The sequence below is a fragment of the Rhinolophus sinicus genome, chromosome 14 (genome assembly GCF_057876585.1).
Source record: "Rhinolophus sinicus isolate RSI-liver-muscle chromosome 14, RSI-T2T, whole genome shotgun sequence".
Lineage (NCBI taxonomy): Eukaryota > Metazoa > Chordata > Mammalia > Chiroptera > Rhinolophidae > Rhinolophus > Rhinolophus sinicus.
The window spans coordinates 179,858,226-179,879,577 of NC_142514.1; the positions used below are offsets into that span (position 1 = coordinate 179,858,226).

The 21,352-nt window shown below is 54.7% G+C and overlaps 3 protein-coding genes across 8 annotated transcripts in view; 2 read left to right on the forward strand and 1 right to left on the reverse strand.

Annotated features, from left to right (window-relative positions):
* The window catches only part of MYRF (myelin regulatory factor), a 33,689-nt gene extending 21,641 nt beyond the window's left edge, over positions 1–12,048 (forward strand). For 3 of the 6 annotated variants that reach the window (XM_074336477.2, XM_074336483.2, XM_074336481.2), the window contains 19 exons: positions 45–121; positions 306–416; positions 826–916; positions 1,269–1,469; positions 1,756–1,867; positions 2,450–2,559; positions 3,274–3,434; positions 3,506–3,578; positions 3,854–3,942; positions 4,201–4,269; positions 4,700–4,780; positions 4,956–5,044; positions 5,155–5,340; positions 5,623–5,874; positions 7,500–7,587; positions 7,821–7,895; positions 8,247–8,352; positions 9,211–9,285; positions 9,475–12,048. In XM_074336477.2, the coding sequence (XP_074192578.2) occupies positions 45–121; positions 306–416; positions 826–916; positions 1,269–1,469; positions 1,756–1,867; positions 2,450–2,559; positions 3,274–3,434; positions 3,506–3,578; positions 3,854–3,942; positions 4,201–4,269; positions 4,700–4,780; positions 4,956–5,044; positions 5,155–5,340; positions 5,623–5,874; positions 7,500–7,587; positions 7,821–7,895; positions 8,247–8,352; positions 9,211–9,285; positions 9,475–9,555 (2,127 nt within the window). In that variant the 3' untranslated portion in view covers positions 9,556–12,048. The remainder of the gene's footprint in view (positions 1–44; positions 122–305; positions 417–825; positions 917–1,268; positions 1,470–1,755; positions 1,868–2,449; positions 2,560–3,273; positions 3,435–3,505; positions 3,579–3,853; positions 3,943–4,200; positions 4,270–4,699; positions 4,781–4,955; positions 5,045–5,154; positions 5,341–5,622; positions 5,875–7,499; positions 7,588–7,820; positions 7,896–8,246; positions 8,353–9,210; positions 9,286–9,474) is intronic. The other 3 variants (XM_074336479.2, XM_074336482.2, XM_074336478.2) reach the window with 2 other exon arrangements.
* Positions 12,049–12,626: 578 nt separating this feature from the next.
* TMEM258 (transmembrane protein 258) lies at positions 12,627–15,706 on the reverse strand. Its single transcript, XM_019754025.3, has 4 exons — positions 15,584–15,706; positions 13,993–14,102; positions 13,302–13,438; positions 12,627–12,735 (listed from the first exon to the last, which is right to left on the reverse strand). The coding sequence occupies exons 1-3, from the start codon at positions 15,584–15,586 to the stop codon at positions 13,312–13,314; spliced, it is 240 nt and encodes a 79-aa protein (XP_019609584.1). The 5' UTR covers positions 15,587–15,706; the 3' UTR covers positions 12,627–12,735; positions 13,302–13,311.
* An 11-nt stretch (positions 15,707–15,717) lies between these two features.
* On the forward strand, positions 15,718–20,573 carry FEN1 (flap structure-specific endonuclease 1). The gene is made up of 2 exons (XM_019754023.3): positions 15,718–16,043; positions 18,715–20,573. The coding sequence occupies exon 2, from the start codon at positions 18,727–18,729 to the stop codon at positions 19,864–19,866; it is 1,140 nt and encodes a 379-aa protein (XP_019609582.2). The 5' UTR covers positions 15,718–16,043; positions 18,715–18,726; the 3' UTR covers positions 19,867–20,573.
* Positions 20,574–21,352: the final 779 nt, after the last annotated feature.

Genomic DNA, 21,352 nt, shown 5'->3' on the forward strand with positions numbered 1-21,352 from the left:
GGAGCCAAACCCTGAGGTACCCCTGGGCTCTGCTCTTCCTCTAGCTGGAGGCCCTGAACCAGTCCATCAACATCGAGCAGTCTCAGTCAGACCGAAGCAAGCGGCCCTTCAACCCTGTCACGTGAGTGTCTGACCCCTTGGGTGGGTGGTACTTGGGAGGAGGCCTGACCCTGGAGCTGGTTTGGGAGCTGAGGGGGCCAGGCAGCCACCCACAATGTCCACCGCCCACACCTGGGTGCCCCACTTTGGCCTGGTTCTCCACCACCCTCGTCCCCGCCCCTGAGCACCTTGCCCCTCCTCTGCAGGGTCAGTCTGCCCCCTGAGCAGGTCACAAAGGTGACTGTGGGGCGCTTGCACTTCAGCGAGACCACCGCCAACAACATGCGTAAGAAGGGCAAACCCAACCCTGACCAGAGGTGAGCAGAGTAGATCCCTGACCTGGGTCCCTCCATTTATGAGGAGGAGGGGCAGGAAGATGCCATCCGGTGTAGCACACCAGGCAGAGTCCTACATAGTGACCCATTCTATGATGAGGAACCCAAAACTCAGAGCCCTTAACTAATTTAAGGATGAGAGCAGCTCCGCTTCTGGATTAAGGAACAGCTCTGTGGCTGCCTAACTGTGCGCACTGGGGAACTTCTGCCCCCTAGTGGAGACTCTGGTTCCTCCTCTGTAGGATGGGATGTTCTGGAAGCCTGGGGGAGATGACCCGGTGGGCAGTTTTGTTCAGTGTGCCTCTGACCTGGGAAGGGTGACGGGGTGGACGGGTGGGCAGAAGCAGGTGGGGCAGGACCGTGGGTGCCTCTAACACCTCCTGTGCCCCAGGTACTTCATGCTGGTGGTGGCCCTCCAAGCCCATGCACAGAACCAGAACTACACGCTGGCTGCCCAGATCTCGGAGCGCATCATCGTGCGGGTGAGGGCCATCTCCCCCCAAGGGCTTGAGAACCCTCCCCAGAGCTGGGAGAAACAGCACCCGGGAGAAATGTGCGGGTACTGGGGAGTCAGGGGCGGGAGTGCTGAGTCTGCTGGGCACTGGCTGTGTGGCGTTGGGCAAGTCTCCCACCCTCTCTGGGCCTCAGTGTCTCCACAGTAAAGTGTGGAGGTGGACAGAGCCTTGAGATCTCACAAGTGACTGAAAGTTGCCACGATGGGAGGGACAGTTAAAATTGGGCATGGTGGGGTGAGGAGCCCTGGCTGGAGCTGAAGGGGTGGCTGCAGGTTTCCCATCCCCCAGGACTGATCTATCCAACCTCAATTCGCGCTAGGCCTCCAACCCAGGTCAGTTTGAGAGCGACAGCGACGTGCTGTGGCAGCGGGCGCAGGTGCCCGACACTGTCTTCCACCATGGCCGTGTGGGCATCAACACCGACAGGCCCGATGAGGCGCTGGTCGTGCACGGCAACGTCAAGGTCATGGGCTCGCTCATGCACCCCTCGGACCTGCGGGCCAAGGAGCACGTGCAGGAGGTGGGTTGGGGCTGTGGGCGGGGACAACTGAGCTACGAATGGGAGGGGCTCGTGCTAGGGGTGGGCCCGGGGCGGGGTTTGTATGGGCCGGCCCCGAAGGAAGTGGGGTGCTTAAGGGGAAGGCGGAGGGGGAGGCTGGCCCTGGAAGGTCTGGATCAAGGAATCTCGGTAGCAGGGTCTCCCCGCCACACTGCAACCTCCGGGCTGTCGCCGTCCTGGGCCCTGGGGCCCGCTCCAGACGGGCCAGGAGAGGAGGGGTTCAGTCTCGGTGGTGACTTCTGCGCAGGTGGACACCACGGAGCAGCTGAAGAGGATCTCGCGCATGCGGCTGGTGCACTACAGATACAAGCCGGAGTTTGCCGCCACAGCCGGCATCGAGGCCGCGGCGCCAGAGACGGGTAGGGACCGGCCTGCACGGACTTGGGCTGGAGTTCGGGAAGCCAGTAACCTCGGCCTTCAGGAACTCCGCCCCCGTCCCCTGGTCCCCTGGTCCCCTGTCCTCTGGAGCCCCTCCTCCCAGGAACCCCTCCCCTTGACTCCTGTACCTCCATCCTCTGGATCCCTGCGCAGGAGAGGTCCTGTCTCTCAGACCCTGGGAAATGGCTCCTCCCGAGGTCCCGGTACCTCGCCCCTTAACACTGCAAGTCCGGGACTCGTGGCCAGGAATCCTTGCCCCTCTTCCCCTTGGACGAATCCTGCCTTAATCCTCCTGGATCACTGCCCCCTTTCCCTGGGATCCTTACTTCCAGAAATCTGCCCCTCCTCGCAGCTTAAGGAAGCCCTCACCTTGACTCCTGGAAATACAACCCGTGAACACTTGTCCACTGTCCGCGGGAGCCCCCTGCTTCATGCTTCAAGGCTCCGTGGAACTCAGATCTCTAGCCCTCAGAACTCCGCCCTTTAGCCCCTGTCCCCTCCTTAAATTAGATACTGTGGGTAGTCATTCCCCCCACATACACACTTGGCTTGTCCCTCCCCAGGTGTCATCGCCCAGGAGGTGAAGGAGATCCTGCCTGAAGCCGTAAAGGACACTGGAGATGTGGTCTTTGCGAATGGGAAAACCATAGAAAACTTCCTGGTGGTGAACAAGGTCTGTGCTGAGGGAGAACCAGAGGGAGCTGAAGGGGCAGGCTAGCTGGAGGGCACTCACCCCTCCTTAGAGACTGGGGACCCTGAAGTGCAAAGGGAAGGGGCAGCCCAATCTTCTCTCAGGCTGCCTCCAGGGCCCCCTCCCACCCTACAGGGAAGGGGGTGAGCCTTCAAGGGGAAGGTGGGGACTTGGCCACTCTATGGTTGTGTGATCAAGGGCAAGAGGAACATCTCCGAAGGTCATTTTTCTCCCCTGCAGAAGGCGAGTAACAGTAGTAACTGCTGAGACATGCTCATGTGGCAAATGCAAAGCTCAAACACGTGGTTTATTGTAAGGATGGTGTTTGTAATGTACCTGGCGGTGAGGCTGGGCTCCAAGAAGCATGTAGTATGTTTTGGCCTCAGATGAATAGTGCAGTGCTGAAGTCTGAGACACCATGTGCACGAGAGGGGGACGATTGGACGGTGGGAGCCCCTGGGAGACAAGGCATGCTGACGGGCTGGGAAGGGCTGTCCAGGCAGGCAGGATGGCCTGAGCCAAGGTGCAGGGGTGGGGATGCTGTTTGGAGGCAGGCATAGGGAGCCATGAGCGCTGAGGCTGGGCTGGAGGAGAGGCTAGCCTGGGTGTGGAGGCTCAGAGGCTCCCCGCCGGGCCTGTAGCCTGGGGCTCCCAGGGGCGGGCCATGCCCTCCACATTGCCCATTGCCCATGGCAGGAGCGCATCTTCATGGAGAATGTGGGTGCTGTAAAGGAGCTATGCAAGCTGACCGACAACCTGGAGACACGCATTGATGAGCTGGAGCGCTGGAGCCACAAACTGGCCAAACTGCGGCGACTGGACAGCCTCAAGTCCACTGGCAGCTCAGGCGCCTTCAGGTGGGGGCGCGGGGTAGGGGAGGGCAAGACCCTTCCCAGAGGCATCTCTCACCCTGTTCTTCTTGCTGTAGCCACGCAGGGAGCCAGTTCAGCCGGTCAGGCAGTGTTCCCCACAAGAAAAGGCCCCCCAAGGTGGCCAGCAAGGTGAGGGTGGGCAGGGGTGGGAGGCAGGTTGACTGGGGCCTCCATATCCCCTCCCTTTACAGCTTGCCTCTCTCCAGGCTCACTTCAAGCTCTTCCCTTCCAGTCCAGACTCTCTAGCCCTCCCTGCCTCGTTTCTCCTTCTTCTCCCCCTGCCCTCACGGGAATGAGCAGTCCTTGACACCCCCGCCTCCATCAGAGCCCACAGTGGGTGAGACCATGGGCTCCCTAAGTCTGGTCCTTTTCTGCTTCTCCCCCTTTTATCTCGTGGTCCTCAGCCATCGTCTGTGGTCCCAGACCAGGCCTGCATCAGCCAGCGTTTCCTGCAGGGAACCATCATTGCCCTGGTGGTGGTCATGGCCTTCAGGTGAATTGCCCCGCAGGCTCTGGGGTGGCTGGCTGGGGGAGTCGAGCTGCCCACAGACCCAGGCCTGGGGGAAGAGGAAGACGTGGCATGGGAGAGCCCCTGAGGTCTTGGGGAAGGTGGGCTGCCTCATTATGTCTCATCCCACTGGGGCTGAGAGACCCTTTCCAGGCTTCACCTGGGAGCCCAGGCCCTGCCCTAGAGAGAGGGTGCTGGACAGTGGCACCAGCTCTAACTGTGGCCGTTTTCTGCGGTTCCCAGCGTGGTGTCCATGTCCACACTGTACGTGCTGAGCCTGCGCACTGAGGAAGACCTGGTAGAAACAGATGGGTACGTCTCTGGAGGCCTGGCCCCCGGCTGAGCCGCCAGGCCAGGTGGGGCTTTGATGGGCAGCCCAGGGTCAGAGGAGCCACAGAGGCTGTCCCTCTAAAGGGGATTCCACCTCAGGATGTCAGCCTGCTGGGGATTTGTGGGGGTGGGTGGGAGAGTCTCCCTGGAAGGGGGCAACTGCTTTCCAGTCCCTGCAGAAGCCGATGTTTCTCTCTGACCTATTCAGTGTCTCCAGGTAGTGGGCCTCTGAGAGTCAGGGGCATATGAGGGGTCCAAGCTGGGCTGGGGGTTGGGGCAAAGAAGGGCTAGGATGGGACCTTGGGCTCTGTCTGCCCACTGTCAGCCTCAGCATCTGGGGCCATGTCTGACTGTGTCTTCTCTCTCCTTCCCTGCACCTCTTTCGCCCCTTTACCTCTCTGCTGCTCCTTAGCTCTTTTGCCGTGTCCACTTCCTGTCTTCTGGCCCTGCTCCGGCCCCAGACCCCTGGGGGGAGTGAGGCCATGTGCCCATGGTACGTGTCTATACCAAGCCCCATCCCTCCTACCTCTGGCTCCTGCCACCCTTCTTCCTGCCTCCTTTCCACGTTCCCTGTCCACCTCCTCCTGCCCCTCTTGCTTCTCTGGGACTCCCAGGCCTCCCTCCTCAGACTCTCCCAGCTCCTCTGAGCTCAGCCCACCATTCCCCAGCAGGTCCAGCCAGAGCTTTGGGACCACTCAGCTCCGACAGTCCCCTGTGACTACTGGGCTGCCAGGCACACAGCCCTCTTTGCTGCTGGGTGCGTGCCTGGGGTGTGTCTGGAGGGATGGGATGGGGGCGAGGTGGCTGTGTTCTGGGATGGGGACTCTGCTGCCTGCCTCTGGCTCATACAGCCTCTGGCTTCTTCAGTTACCACTGGCCTCATCAGCTTGGCCCCAGGCCCAGCCATCCGTGCCTTAGACCTCTGTTCCAGCCACCCCTGCCCGGTCGTCTGCTGCTCCTCACCCACTCCAAGCCCTGCCACTGACCCTAGTCTTGGCCCCAGTTTTAACCCCAGTCAGGGTCTCAGCCCCAGTCCCTCCACCAACCGCTCAGGTATGGCTATTTTGGAGCCAGGGTTTGGGTTGAGGGGGGTTTTACCTGAGTCCAGAGAAAGGTTCCAAAGACTCGTTGGCCGGGGTGTGGGGTGGGGGGAGGAGGGCAGGGGGTAGGGTCTCCTGGAACCTAGAATTAGGCTCTGGAAAAGATTGGGGGGGAGTCCCCCTAAGAGGAACAAGAGACAGAGGGGGGTCACCCAGAGTCCAGTGGGGCCCTAGAGATAGCTGGGCAGGAGGCAGCCAGTTTCCTCTTCTCACCTGTCCCTGGTTCTATCCACAGGCCCCAGCCAGATGGCCCTACTGCCAGTCACCAACATCAGAGCCAAGTCCTGGGGCCTGTCAGCCAATGGCATTGGCCACTTCAAGCATCCAAAGAGCTTGGAGCCTGTGGCTAGCCCTGTCGTCCCCTTCCCTGGGGGACAGGGCAAAACCAAGAACAGCCCCAGCCTTGGTCTCCATAGCCGAGCCCGCCGAGGGGCCCCCCACCCTGGCCTGGGCCCTGCCCAGCCCACTGAGGCCCAGGACCAGCCAGGTACTTGTCCTACCCCCTACACCTCTCAGCCCAGCCAGGCTCAGCTCACTGGCCAGGGCCCATTTCAGCCCAGGCACCGGAGTGCTTGGGTGCACAACTGTCAATCAGTGACACTAGCTGAGCGTTCGTAAGTACCAGGAATCAGGCCAGGAGCCTTACACAGATCACCTAGTGCAATTCTCACAGCACTCCTGCATGAAAGGAATTTCCCCCATTGTGCAGACTGTAGACAAGTGAAGTGGCTTTCCCAAGGTCATACAACCCATCAGCAGCAGAGCTGGAATTTGATCCCAAATCTGCCTGGCTCCGTCTGTGTCACCATGCCAGAGTGAGGAGGGTTCTATATAGGGTCAGTCCCCTCAATTTTTGCAAACCTCAGACCCTTGGTTTAACGAAGCTAGGGAACTCTTTATTGCAGAAGTTTTCAAACTGGGTTCCTCGAGGTGCCCCAGGGTGTGAAAGGGAGGCCAGAGCCTTATTGGTTTCAGCCAGACAGCTCTGCTCTGGGGATTGGACGTCCTCTTCAGCTGTCATTTGATGGGTTTTGTGGCTTAAAGAAACAAAAGCTTAGAAACTGTGGCTCGCAGAGATTGAAGTTCAAAGTGATGGGGAAACCCCCACGGGCTAGATGCTCACGAGGCAGCCATTTCCTGGGCCCTGCCGTGTGGCTGGCTCAGTACAGGGCACTGGAGGCGATGAACACATACATGCCCTGCTCCCAAAGAGCTCACAGTCACCAAAACACAGCAGTGTGACGAGGCTCTAAGGGGCTGCACAGGTGGCCTGGCGACTGAGGAGGGTAGTCAGCCCAGGCTGACGTGGGGAGGCTATCGGAAGGGTCAGGAAGGTGATGTTGGAGCTGAGTGTCTCTGTAGGACAGTGGGAGTGTGCCCAGAAGAGAAGTGCAAGGGCGCGCTCCGTAATGTCTGTATCTGATACCTGTCCATGGCCCCATGGGGGCATTCTGGGTCCTGTTGGGGTCCTTGGGTGAAAATATACCAGGTCCAGCAAATGTTCCGTGGCTAATGGCCCTGGCTTCTCCTCCCTGGTGGATGGTCAGGCAGCAGCAAGCCTGCAGGTGAACTGAGATGGATAAGAAAGCCTTGTCTCCCCACCCCCATGTCACACTTCAGCCCCATCCCCACCCTCAGAGAGGGCCACAAGCAGAAGTGTGCTGGTAGATGTTTAACAATTGGCTCTCTGTGAGGTGCGGGTGGGGCGTGTGCAGGACGAGCCAGATTTGCATCTGTGAGCACTCCCACCGATTTCTAGCTACCAGCTTGACTTCCCCGGACCCAGAGTGGGGAAAAGGTGTGCCATCAGGAACAGAGGCCTGAAGAACGGGCTTCTGTACACCCCTGGCAAGGGACATGGAAGCCCGTCTCTGCTCCTGGGTGTTCTGGTTGTGTTAAGGAGACAGACCTCAGGCTCATGGGAACTGGCTAGTCGTAGGGCTGCTGGGGAAGAGGGTGCTGTGCCCCTGGCCATTGTAGGGTCTAGAAAGAATCACCTGAAGCTTACTCACTAGGGTGTGAGTAACTGATCCAAGTCTGGCGATGAAAGGCTTGGCTTCTCCTGTGTCCTCGTCATCTTCCTTCCTGCCCCAACAGCCTCTCTCCTTGCAGACCTGGCGCCCTCCCTGACCTCCATCCAGGTGCTGGAGAATTCTATGCCCATCACCTCCCAGTACTGCGCTCCAGGGCATGCCTGCAGGTGGGCTTGGCTCCCTCCCTTCACCCCAAGGACAGGTTCCCTCAGGTGACATGAGCCCAGCAGTACATATGTCCAGATCTTGCCCCCATCATGCAGGAACTAATCCCACAAGGTGGGGCAGTTCCTTTATAGGCCCCTGACAGGCTCTAGTATAGACGGGGGTGCTCAGGAGTCAATTGGGGTGGGGCCTGTGGGGGTGGCCTTGGGTTGAGGAGCCCGCTCTGCCCTTTCAGGCCTGGGAACTTCACCTACCACATCCCCGTGAGCAGCGGCACCCCACTGCACCTCATCCTGACCCTGCAGATGAAGTGAGTGTGGCCTGGGGAGTGGAGAGATGCGGTGACCCCAGGCAACTTGGGGAAGGGGACTCAGGAGGGATGCGGACTGCTCCATGCTTCCCTGCCTGTGTGACTCTGGCAGTCTCTGGCCTTCAGTTCCTCATCTGTAAAATGGGCTGCTGCCTCACAGCGGCTGTGAGGATCGCGGGGGATGGTGGATGGGAACGGGTTTGTAGCCTCTAGGACCTTGACTATTAGGCATCTTTTTCAGGCTGAATGAAGGTTCAGTGGCTTGTCAGCAGGGCAGGGGAACTGGGGTGGAGGGATGGCTGGGTGAAGGAACTTGGAACCCCACTTCCCTGCTAACTGGGCCTTTCCCAGCTCCTCGTCCCCAGTGTCTGTGGTGCTGTGCAGCCTGATGTCCAAGGAGGAGCCGTGTGAGGAGGGGGGCTTTCCACAGAGCCTCCACACCCACCAGGCCACCCAGGTAGGCGGCAGTTGGGAAGCTGTGGGCCAGCCAGGTGACCCAAAGTTTTGACTCACAGCACAAGTTAAGGGAATATCTGCTCCCCCTTCCTGTGTTTAGTCGACAAATACTCACTGGGGCCTCCTCTGTCGCAGGCCCTGTGCTGGACCCAGCTGTGGGGGGACAGAGGTGGGGGTACACACAGGTCTTGCCTTCCAACAGCGCAGTAGCCAGGGAAAAAAGACATGCAGAAAATAAAGGATAGAGTGGGTGAGAGCCCCCACAGGGCCCATGCCCTGTAGCCCTGAAGAGAGGGGAGACTACCCGAAAGCAGAGGGAGAGCCTGGCAAGGCACTTATTAGACGTGGAGCTTACGTAATATGGAGGCGAAGCCAAAGCCTCAGGTGGGAGATGGGCAAGCTGCCAGTAGCTGGGCCTCACGCTGCCCTGCCAGAGAGCATGACACACATGGATTTGAAGTCCGGCTCTGCCATGTCACCGTGTGGTTGTAGGCAAGTAACTCAGTTTCCTCATCTATAAGCAGCATCGCCTCATTGGGCTGTAGTGAGGATGGGGTTAATGAAATACGTTGATGTGCCTGGAGCATAGTGGGTGAGAGGGACGGTAGAGAAGAGAGGGCAGAGGCTGGGGCCAGGTGAGGGCAGCTGTTGACTTGTGGGTACCTGGCAAAGTCTGCCTTGAGGGCGGCTGCCATTGCTCCCAAAGACCGCTCTCCCTCTGACCTCTCTCTCTTCAGAGCGCTCTGCTTTTCCGGTTCATAAAACTGGCCACACAGCCTGGAGCTGTGATGGCCATGTGAGAGGGATGCTAGTTGGGATAGGGGTGGGGGGCTGTCCTGACCCTCTCTCCTCTCTCCAGGGCACTTCCCACCAGTGGCCAGTAACCATCCTGTCCTTCCGCGAATTTACCTACCACTTCCGGGTGGCACTGCTGGTGAGCATGGGTACTCCATCTGCCCCCGAGGTCCAGGCACCTGTACCTGTGTGGGGCTTGGGGGCGCATGGGGGATTGCAGAGCACATGGCAGAACTTGGGGCACAGTGTCAGGCGATGTCAGCGGGGGGAGTGCCTCCTGCCTTGCACCCCGAGCCACCATGCCCATTCCTCCTGCCCTTCCACCTAGGGTCAGGCCAACTGCAGCTCGGAGGCCTTGGTCCGGCCGGCCACGGACTACTACTTCCGCTTCTACCGCCTGTGTGACTGAGCTGCCCTCCCCAAAGCAGCACCACACCAGGCCCTGGGGTCCCCTGGCGCCCCTTCCACACTGGATGCAGTGGTGTTACACTGGAGCCCGCCGCCCGCCGGCTCTCCCGCGGAGAGACTGAGCTGGGCTTGGCCCTCCCCTCGACTGGTGAAACTGGAAGTCCTCACACTGGAGCTGCTGTTCCTGCTGGTTGCCCCTCACACCCCAGAGGGAGCGGAAGAGAGACCTCCTGGGACCAAGATAGGACCAGTTCACATCTGCCCAGATATGGTGGTTGGAGGGCTGGCTTCAGGTGCCCTGGAGGCAAAGGGAAGCCTGGGACTGTCCAGAGCCCACCCTCCCTGCTTCCATTTTTGAGACTGGGAGCCAACCCTTGTAACCCTCAGAAAGGACCTCCCGCCTTTGAGATCAGTGGGGGTTTGGATCGAGCCCTGAGACTTGGCTGGACCCATGCATCAGTGGAGGGCTGACAGCCCTCACCCGCAAAGCTGCTCCCTGGGAGGTGGCTAGATGGTGGACTTTTGGGGGTCTGACTGTTACGCTGGACTTGGACTTCAAAGTTTTAAGTGTGGCCCAGGAGGTTTCTTCTCCCTGGGAGAGCTTGGCTCCAAGAGCTCCCGGGGCAACTGAAGCCAGCCGTGCATGGGTTAGAGACTCACCGAGTGCCTTACGTACACTGAGTGCTTGGCGGAACCAGTGGGGCCCGTGGGCCAGGTAAGCCTTGGCCCCTTGAACCTGGAGTTTCCTGGAAAGGAAGTTCCCTGTGAGGCTCCAGGATGTGGTGCAGCCCCACGGCCTGAGCTCCTGGGAGCTGCCAGAGCTCTCGGTGTCGGTGACCCATCATTCTCTCTGAGCAGAGGAGCAGGAATCCCTGCAAGGCAGCAGGCCTACTTGGCTGGTGGGTGGATGCAAATAGCTTTTTGCTGTTATTAATGAAGTAACTACTAAAATGCACTTAAACTGGGACAGGAGTGGAAGGGTGGAGATGGAAAGCCCAGAGTGGGTCAGAGCCCTGGGGGGACACTTGCAGACAGGACTCTGGCTCTGATGTGTCCCCGAGAGCCTTGAGACATCTGTTCCACTCCCAACTGCCAAGACTCTGGCCTCTCTCTCCACTCCTTGTCTGCTGGTGGCCTTGCCTCCCCAAATCAAGGGCTCCCGTGCTGGGTTTGGACAGCCAAGCGGCGGGGGCCCGTGTCTGGCAGTAGGCCCCATCTCTGCCCACTTCTCCCAGGAGCAGAGCAGTGGGCTTGGGTTAGGGCAGAAGACTTATGTCAAGTGCCAACGTTAGTCTTTCTTAGTGGGTGCCTGCGGCGTTCTGAGGCCACATCCCGGCTCATGGAAGGAGTGTGGAAATCATTTCGCCATGTCTGCTGTGGGTTCAGACATGGGGGCGGGACTTGCCATCTGTCTTTGCCCTGTGATAGTTGGCCACTTCTTTGGGAACCAGGCCTTGCCCCTCTCCATCCTCATTTCCAGCTTTGAACAGGAGGACTCTTAGGGGGTGGTGGGGGTGGGGAGGGCTAAATCTTGAAGCCTGGGCACTGCAGCCTCCTTTCTGCCATGGATCTCAAAGCACTTATCCTCAGGATGGGGAGGCACTGGGGGGCTGGGTGACTAGCGGGGATATCTGGCCTCCCAGACCCCTCCCCAAGGTGGCTCCACTCCCTCATTCTGACATAGGAATTACATGGCTCCCTACACCATGCAGCCTTAGGACTAGTCTGTTCTCCCTCCTCCCACTGGGGGAACCTCCCTAAATGCCTTAAAACTGCCAAGCCCCGCCCATTATAATAGGATTCTGGGGCTTCCACAGGGGGCTGCAAGTTCTTAGACTGCCACCCCTTAGTCCTTAACTGGAAAATGACCCTCTACTGCCCCCTGGAGCCCATCTGGACACAGCATAGCCCCAGTCTGGTTAGCAGCTGGCTGTTTCCATGCCTGGGGAGGGGTCCTCAGTGCAGGGGTTGGGACCAAGTGGGGGCTCCAAGCTGCTCAAAGGGGGTGGGGGTCAACCTTGGACCAAAGTTGTTTTAAGCCCAGTAAGGTGAAAGGGTGGCAGGGAAAGCGAATGGGCCACCTGCTGGAGGCTGACAGCTGCAGGCTGGGGCTGATAAGTGGGTGTTTTGGCTCCATGCCCTACCCAGGATCCAGCAGCCATCCGTCCCTTTGTCCCCTTTGGCATTTGTTCCTGTAGCCACTGGGCTAATCTCCCCCAAGCTTCAAGCTGTACATAGAGCCTCTCAATGCACAAGAGCCCTGCTCCTAGTGTATCTCCTGCAAAAGCCTGCGTGTGCATAGAGCGCCCCTTCCAGTTAACTCCCAGTTCCCATCCCTGAGCTCTGACTCGTATTTATCGTGTACCAACTCTGACTGGAGTAGGCAAAGGGAAGCAGCCCTGGGCTTGCTTGCTTCCTGCCCCCTGAACTGTTCTTTTCCTCCAAGGTAAATATACGTATATAAATAAATGTATAAATACGGCTTTGTATCTGAGCTTGCCTCCCTGTCTCTTCTTGAGATTGTTCTGGTGGGAGATGGAATCATTTGTGGGGTTAGGACCAACTGGAATCTCTGGGGTCCAAGCCAGACAGACGTCCTGCTTAGCTTCACGCTAGGCTTAGGAACAGGACTCCGCAGCCCCTTCCCGAGACATGCTCCACGGACCCACTGCTGCCCTACCTGGATTAAAAGTAGTCATCCTAAGGAAAAGCCTTCTCAGGGGACAAACTGAGCCTTGCGAGGGTCAACCAGCCCAGCAAAGGGTGGCTACCTTTACAGCAGGGGACTGACCCAGGGCAGTCATGATGGGTGTGGGTTCCTAGAGAAGTCTGCTCTGGAAACAACAGAGGAGGGTGGGCCTGCCCCTTCCTATCCACAGGTAAGCCTTCAATTCCAAGGACAAGACACCCCTCCTACACCCCCTTGCCCCTCCTGGGTAGAGAGCAGGGCATCCCAGCAGCAGGAACCATCTGAAAGGCAAAAGAGAAATGGGAAGGGCTGGGACTGAGGAAGTCAGGTAGGTCCCAGCACCAGCGCCACCCCCACCCCACAGAATGGGCACCAACACAGGATGGTCACACATCTGCCTTTATTGTGAGCTACAAGTAGGACACTTCCAGGAATAGTTAAAAAAAATTAATTTACAAAAGCAGGGATTCGGTGAAGCTGCCTGGTTGGAACCTGAAAGAGAAGGGAATCAAAATGAAAACCAATGATCCTTCTTTTCACCAACCTTCCTCCCGGAACCCCTGTGCTCCTGGGGCAAGGGCTGACGGGCACACTCCTTTGAAGCTAAGCCACCAGAGCCAATTCTATGACCTGCTTGGTGAGTTATCTGCAACAAGGTGGGTTGTTGTTTTTTTTAAGGGGGGGTTGGTTGGTTTTTTTAATCACTTAAGTCAAGATTTATTTCAATGCCTGAAAACATTCGGACTAACCAAAACTCCTTGTAGCAAGTTGTAAGTCCCAGGCCCCGAGCCCCTTCTGGCCTAGTCCCCAGCAGCCTCTCCACATCAGTGGTGTGTGGCCCGTTAAGGAGGCAAATGCACAACCACAGGAGACCTGCGCTCACAGCCCTATGTAGTACATCCCAAAGGCAGGCAGAGAACTGACAAAGTAGGTCACAATTGGCTCAAAGCCCCATTAGGAACAGGGAAAGAGGCACATGTGTCTGGTGTCCCTATCCGTTCTGCTGAGTCTGTCTCCATTAACCAAGCGGTTGTGCCCCACCCTGTCACAGCTCTTACCCTTGGGCGCTCATACGTAGATGCCAACCCAGAGCAGCAAGAAGAGGACCCCAAAGCCCATGAAAAGTGAGGCCACCAAGGAGATGAGGAGCTCTTTGTAGATGTCGCGAGTGTACTTGGTGGAGGTGACCTCGTAACTGGCAGGGCGGTTAAGGAGAAGCAAAGGGAGGCTCTGCACAGGCCAGTGCAGCTCTGGGAGAAAGGCTGGGCTACAGGCTTTCTGGGAAGCTTGTCTGGCTTGGTGCAGCCAAGCAAAGGGGCCCAAGAGATGACTGGGACTCTGGTACTCCATACCACCCAGGAAGAAAATGAGGCCCAGAGAGGTTAGGTCACTTGCCCCAGGTAACACAGCCAATGAATGGTGGATCTGGACTGTCCTCAGATCTCCTGACACCTGAGGGCACCTCTCCTTACACCACTTTTCCAACTTCAGATCTCCTATCCCAAGCCTCCAGTCTAGCCAGGCCCTCTGCTTACTATCTGAAATCTGAAGAGCAAACTGAGTTCACCTGAACTTGGAAAATAAGGCCATAACCTGATCTTGGATTTCAATAGCCTTCCCTCGACCTCCTTACCTTCTTCCATCCCCAAACCAGAACAAAACTGGCAGGGTGCATGTACCCAGCATGGTTTCTGCTTCAGTTTCCCACATCATGAATCCTGGCCCACTGACTGCTTAGTGAAAGGATACACGAAGAACCAGGCGGTGAAGAACATGCCGATAGCCAACAGCACCACGGTCAGATGGGGGAAGACAGCAGGGTTCACGGGGCTGGTGTATCTGCTCATGGCCTCAAGCTCCTAGGGGAGGGCATGAGATCAGAGCCATCAAAGAATCCCACAGCTTCAACCTGGGGGTGGGGGGGGACTATGGGGTTATCGAGGAGCCTCGTGCTGCTGTGACTGCTAAAGGCCTGTTGCAGCCTGGGAAATATGGAAATCCTTCAGAACCAACATCAAGTGATTCAGTTTGGGAATGACAACAACTACATCTTAAACGAAGGTGGCACTTTTGTCTTTTCAATATGAGACAAGAGGGCAGCTGAGTCAGAGGCTGAGACATAGAAGATGACCGATTAGCTATAAATCAATAGTCCTTAACATTGTTCGAGGCCACTGACCACTATGAAAAAACTGTGATGAAAGGTATGGACTCTGCCTGGGAAAAACCACATGTGAGAAAAAGTCTGCCTATAATTTTAGGAGCTTTATGGACCCATGTCTGTGGACACTGGTCTGGTGGTACCCAGATCTCAAATTCTAATTCTGTATTCTTCTCACTACACTATCATGGAATCTCAGGAGATACAGGGAAAAGACCTCAATTAAAATTCTGGTTCTACTGAATAACACGAGTCTCAGTCAAGTATATAGTTATAGTACCTATCTCACAGGACTTGATTTATGATTTAAGAACGATGACCAACGTCAAAACATCTGGCTACTGCCTGGCATAGAGTAGTTGCTCAATAGGTGTTTGTTTCCTCTCCAAGGTTTAGGAAAGATTATGAGATAATGCCTGTGAAAGAGGGCTGTAAACATACAGTTCTGTACAAATGTTAACTTCCATTGTCACCCGCCAGCCAACGCTTCTAAAATCCAGAACATAACAACTCTAGAGAAGTAAACTGACCCCATTGTTCTAAGAGACACAGGAATTCAATTCAACAAACATCCATTCCCCCCTAAAAATGACAAAGACAATCGCTGCCATTTATTGAGCCTCCAATTGCAGGCCCTGTTGTTTGGCACTGGGAATACAAAGATGAATAAACATCATCCCAAGGCTAGAGGCACGTCAGACGGTGGTCACCGGGAGGCGTGACAGATAACAAAGAAGTGCAGGACACGTGGCAAGAGGTCTGCACAGAGGTTGTGGGAGCCCCCGGGAGAGAGCGGCTAAGTGTCTGAAAACAGTGGGAAATGCTTCAGCAGGAAGGTAACTTTTGCCCAGGGCCTTGCAGGAGAAGTACGAGTTCGGCAGGGGGAAGAACTTTCCAGAAAGAACCTCTTGATCACGGGTAACAGAGATAAAAAATTCCAAGCTATTAAAAATGCACCTCACGCCCCTCACCCTTAAAGCTCGCGAGATGAAAACCTCAGCCTAAGGAGTCCATGGCAAAGGGCTTCCCTTCCCCGCCCCTCAGCCCAAGCCGGAGGATACAGGAGCATCCCGCTCCCTGGATCTCTGGCGTCCGAGGCCTCCACGAGAGAAACGGGGAGTGGGATGGGCTCTGAGGGGTCCTCATAGCCTTGTTCGGAACTCCCCTCCACCCTCTCACCATTTTGCCGGGCGCTAGATATTCCGCAGCTCCGCCACCGGAAGAACACGTCGGCAGGAGCCGGAGCGCTGTTCAGACGGAAGAGGAAGTGTACCCACGCAAGTGGCATTGTGGATCTTGTAGTCCTGTGGTTTGGTGTGTAGCGGGAGCTGGGACCTGCGAGGACCTGGGTGGAGTAGGGGAAGCGGTGAAGAAGGGAAGTGTTGGGTCGCTGAGACAGTCCGTTCACTCTGGCCTGTTTGTCGTGAGAGAAGCTGGCCGAGGGGGCCGGGGCCTGTACTACACTTCCCAGGAGGCTGTGCGCGGCGGCGGGTCACGTGACGGGAGCGCGGGCTTTGGAAGGCGCGGAGCGAGCTGTGACCTACTGGTGGTAGAGCTGAGGCGGGAGTAGGGCTGAGGACTGTCCTGCGCAACACCGGACCAAGCGGTAGCTGCCGAGGCCTCGCGCGTGTAAGGCCAGGTGAGACCCCATGGGAAGTGTCTCCGAGAGCGGCGGGGTGCGCTTTGCGCTGGGTGCCGCGGGGCACCGGCGGCCGCGCGGGGCGGAGGCGCGAGTGCGGTCCTGCCACTTTGCCGCTGTGGGAATTGGGCCAGTCTCGTCGTAGTCTCCGAGCCTCTTTATTTATTTGTAGAAAAAGGATAATGACTTCCACCTCATGGGGTCGTTGTGTATTTTGACCAAGATCCTGGATGAGAAAAGTTTTACACTTGTTTAGACCCCTGTGTCAGATGCTGTGGCAGGATAACGGACTAACAGCGCATTGTCTTCTCAGTACCTGTGCTGGCAAAGCAGCTAACTTGAAGCATAAACCAAAGCACTTTGTGGGTTCTGGGGTGGGGGGAACGTTTACAGAGCACCTAGTGCCTGTCGGGAGTTTTTCATGTTAGCTCAGTGAACCCTGACAGTAATTCTGCAGGATAGGCATGGGATCAGTCTTGTAGATGAAAAAACCAAACTTCAGTGACGTAGTGGTATCACACACCAAGTGACTTAATGATGCTGCACGGATGGTAAATGCTGGTCCCTAGATTCAAGGCCACAGACATTCACAGGGGAACTGAAATGATCTGGACCTTGGAGAAGGGGCCAGAGGGTGGCGGGTGGAGGGCACAGCAGAGCAAAAGCGAGGAAAGGCAGGCCTTATCCCACCCTTTCCATTGGGTCCCAGACTGTAAAAGTAGATTGAGAACCAGAGCATAGAAGAACTTGACACCATGCAGAGATGTGGGACTTAATTCGGGGAAGGAATGTAGCAGGGTCATTGATGCTTTATTTATAAAGAACCCTGTGAAGAAAGCGTAGGAACAATTAGAAGGTCTAGTATAGTATTTCTTAGAGTGTTGGACACATACCACCAGTGGGTGCATGATGACTTTAACTGGCGCCCCAAAAAATCCTTTTTAATAGTTATACATTTAACACATTAAAATATAGCTGATATAACATACTGCTTGAGATGAGTAATCTTTTTCAACCTAGCTCTTTGTTTAAATGGTATCCATTTAAAGAAAATATTAAATGAATGAAAGTACAGGTTTTAGTTGGAAGTGGCAAAAAAGTATGAGGGTGGCTTGAGCCTGAGTGGAGTTTGGGGAACACGACCCTAGGAAATACTTGTTAAGGGGCCTGAGCCACAGCAATGCAATACGGGGCTGAGTGTCTAGATCAGGACTTGGGGTGGGTGGGAGCCATGGAATTCACATTTCAGACTTAGCGGTGGGGAGAAAATACAAAGGGAAAGATTTAAAATACTAGCAATATCATGGTAGAAGTATAAACTCTTAAGTGCAGGGGGATTCTGGAGGGAGATTAGTGCAGTGTGTGAGAAAGCCACATTACTCCCATTCAGATGCTATTTTTGCCAGTCCCTCAAGGCTGCTATAATCAGTCAGGGTTCTGCAGAGAAACAGAACAAATGGGATGTAGGATATGGATATACAGGCAACCCCCGTATAACATGGCACTTCTATAACACGGTTTCGCTTTAACATGGTTCAAGAATTGGGGGAAACCCTCGTACAATATGGCATCCTAGAACAGTTTCACTCTAACACAGTTTGAGAATTAGAGAAATCCCTGAACTACACGGCGCGTACTAAGAGCTTTTAAGAGCAAAAGATAATCTCATTCGAAATTAGGGAAATCCCCGAACAACACAGACCATAATAAAAGCTTAGTAGTGATGACAAAGAAAACATTAATACATATCAGTATGTTATACTGTTGGTGAAAATTGCTTTAATAATGATATTTCTCTTACTTATGCAGAGGTTACCTGTATATATAAAGAGGTTTATTTTAAGGAATTGGCTCAGGTGATTGTAGGGGTCGGCATGTTTGAAACTTGTAGGCTAGGTCAGCAGGCTGGAAGCTCAGGCAGGAGGTGATGCTGTAGTCTTGAGGCAGAAGTTTTTCATGAAACTTCAGTTTTGCTCTTAAGGTCATTCAGATGGTTTGGATGAAGCCCACCCCCGTTATGGAGAGCAATCTTCTTTACTTAAAGTCAACTGATTATAGTTAGCCACATCTACAAAATACTGTCACAGCAAAACCTGGCACAAAGGAGGAATGAACGTGTTGTTCACAAATTGGCAAGAAGATGGATACTCTTGTTTATTTTACTTTACACATTCAGCCATGTATTATGATGGTGTTTGTAACTGTCTCATCTCACCTTCATTGTCTAATCCGTATTTGCCTGACCTTCAGGACTTCTGCCTTTATGGTCCCTGGACTCCTCGAGGTGGACCAGGCACTCTGGATTTGTGTGGTCTTTGAGGCGGACATCTTCTGTAGCCTTTATTGCATGCTAGCCCTCCTGCTGCCTTATCCACAAAATTTTGAGTCCCTCAGGACATCAATAGTGTCTTACTCCTCTTAGCATCCAGTTTAGCTCCTGATACTCAGGAAGCCTTCGTATTAATTGAGTGGGCTTCCTTGCCAGACTAAGTTTCTTGACAGTGGAAACTTTGTCCATCTTTTCATCTTCTGCATGCTGACTTGGTAACCTTTTTATTGTGCTAAATTTGTTTATCTGAAGACATGAAGTTGGTGAGATAGCACCAGTGATAACCCTTGCTCTTTCTGCAGCCTTAAGTTCCTCCTCATCTTACTTGCCTTTCTTTTTTAGCTCTGTATTGCTATGGGTATTCAAGGCCTGGCCAAACTGATCGCTGATGTGGCCCCCAGTGCCATCCGGGAGAATGACATCAAGAGCTACTTTGGCCGCAAGGTGGCCATTGATGCCTCCATGAGCATTTATCAGTTCCTGATTGCTGTTCGCCAGGGCGGGGACGTGCTGCAGAATGAGGAGGGGGAGACCACCAGCCACCTGATGGGCATGTTCTACCGCACCATCCGCATGATGGAGAATGGCATCAAGCCCGTGTATGTCTTTGATGGCAAGCCGCCACAGCTCAAGTCAGGTGAGCTGGCCAAACGCAGTGAGCGACGGGCTGAAGCGGAGAAGCAGCTGCAGCAGGCTCAGGCTGTTGGGACCGAGGAGGACGTGGAGAAGTTTACGAAGCGGCTGGTGAAGGTCACCAAGCAACACAACGATGAGTGCAAGCATCTACTGAGCCTCATGGGCATCCCGTACCTCAATGCACCCAGTGAGGCGGAGGCCAGCTGTGCAGCCCTGGTGAAGGCTGGCAAGGTCTACGCTGCAGCCACGGAGGACATGGATTGTCTGACCTTTGGCAGCCCTGTGCTCATGCGGCACCTGACTGCCAGTGAGGCCAAGAAGCTGCCCATCCAGGAATTCCACCTGAGCCGGATTCTGCAGGAGCTGGGCCTGAACCAGGAGCAGTTTGTAGACCTGTGCATCCTACTGGGCAGCGACTACTGTGAGAGTATTCGGGGCATTGGGCCCAAGCGGGCTGTGGACCTCATCCAGAAGCACAAGAGCATCGAGGAGATTGTGCGTCGACTTGACCCCAACAAGTACCCCGTGCCAGAAAATTGGCTCCACAAAGAGGCCCAGCAGCTCTTCCTGGAGCCTGAGGTGCTGGACCCGGAGTCTGTGGAGCTGAAGTGGAGTGAGCCAAATGAAGAAGAGCTCGTCAAGTTCATGTGTGGTGAAAAGCAGTTCTCTGAGGAGCGAATCCGCAGTGGGGTCAAGCGGCTGAGCAAGAGCCGCCAGGGCAGCACCCAGGGCCGCCTGGATGATTTCTTCAAGGTGACTGGCTCTCTCTCTTCAGCCAAGCGCAAGGAGCCAGAACCCAAGAGATCTGCTAAGAAGGCAAAGACTGGGGCAGCAGGGAAGTTTAAAAGAAGAAAATAAACGAGTTTCCCGTCATTATGCCTCCGTGACCCCCGTTTCTGCCTTGTACCCTCAAGAGCTAGTGCTGGGGAAACCTCCATGGGGGCGGGGAAGAGATCGCATTGCTTCTGTAGCACTACCCTTCTCAGTAATGCTTGTCCCTTTTTTACTTGATCTTATGGCAGGAAGGCCACAGAGGTACGTTGTTTCTTTTTCAGCTCAGGAAAGCATGTCAGGCTTAAACCGCCTTTCCATTTAATGGACACTGAATCCATTGTTACATAAAAGTGATAGCAACACGTTTTGAAGAAGGGAGGAGATACATGGTGGAGACCAAAGACTATACGGAAACGATTTCTTGGCTGGCCATCTGATGGTTGGTGATGGTGAACCAGACTGCACTTCTCTGGTTTAGCCTTGACCTACTCTGAGGGACAGCCAGCAGGAAGACCCAGTCTTAACAGATAGGAAGAGCTACTGAGAAATACCTGGTGGAGAGCTGGAGTCGGCAGCAGGGGTCCGATTACCTGGCTGTGTGTCCTGGGGTGGCAGGAACTTGAGCTCACTGTGTAACTTGAGTCTTTACGGTGGTTATTCAGAGCCATAAGGTGGCGAAGTTCTTATGGCCCCTCTGACGCAATCAACTGAGTTGAGACGGGGATAAGAAGCTGTTGTCATGTGCTGTTTTTGTTTGAAAGGTATGAGAGTCAATAAAGTTATAAAAGTAACTAGAATGGCATGTTCTTTGAAAACATCTTGGGGACCTCAGGCTTCAGGCAGAATGTAATGTTCTCTTAACTCCAAGATAACATGCTGGAATTGGACACTCTTAATGTGGTTTGAGAGTGGCCACAAGGTGGCGCCATGCCCCATAGAATGGCCAAAGCAGCTTGGGTGGTACTGCAGCCATTTGCAGGAAAATGCCTCCTTCATCTTGCTAGAAAAGGCGTTTTAATAAATCGAGTGTTTCCAATTTTCCACCTGCTGTGTGAGAAAGGAACTCCTTCGAGAAAGGCTCACAATTTAGATCAAGTACTACATAGCATCCACGCATTTACCAGTTTGCAAATTGTGAAAGCTGCCATTCAAAAATCATTTCCTTGTTCCTTTTGTGACTAAATTTAGGTTGCTGTTTCTCATAGAAATGGTATGTTTTTGTACTTTGAATGTTTTATGATCCTGATAAAACTTGGTGGGGAGCTGTCCTGTTTTGAGTTTCTAATTTTTTTAGCATTCCTATCACTGCCATTTGACGTTAACAAGGACATTTAAGCAAGTGGTCTGCAATTTAACTTGATGTTTTGACAGATTAAGCAAGTAGAAAACTAAAGACCAGTGGTTTTCAAAATTTTCAATGAAGCAACCTGTTTTTCCAATGAAATATTATGTGGAATCTCAGGATATAAAGCTCCTCTGGTTGAAGTACGAATGGGTAAGTCTCCCCAGCATCACCCTCATAACTAGGAGACTCTGGAAACCACTGGTATAGATAGAAAGTTCTATGTTG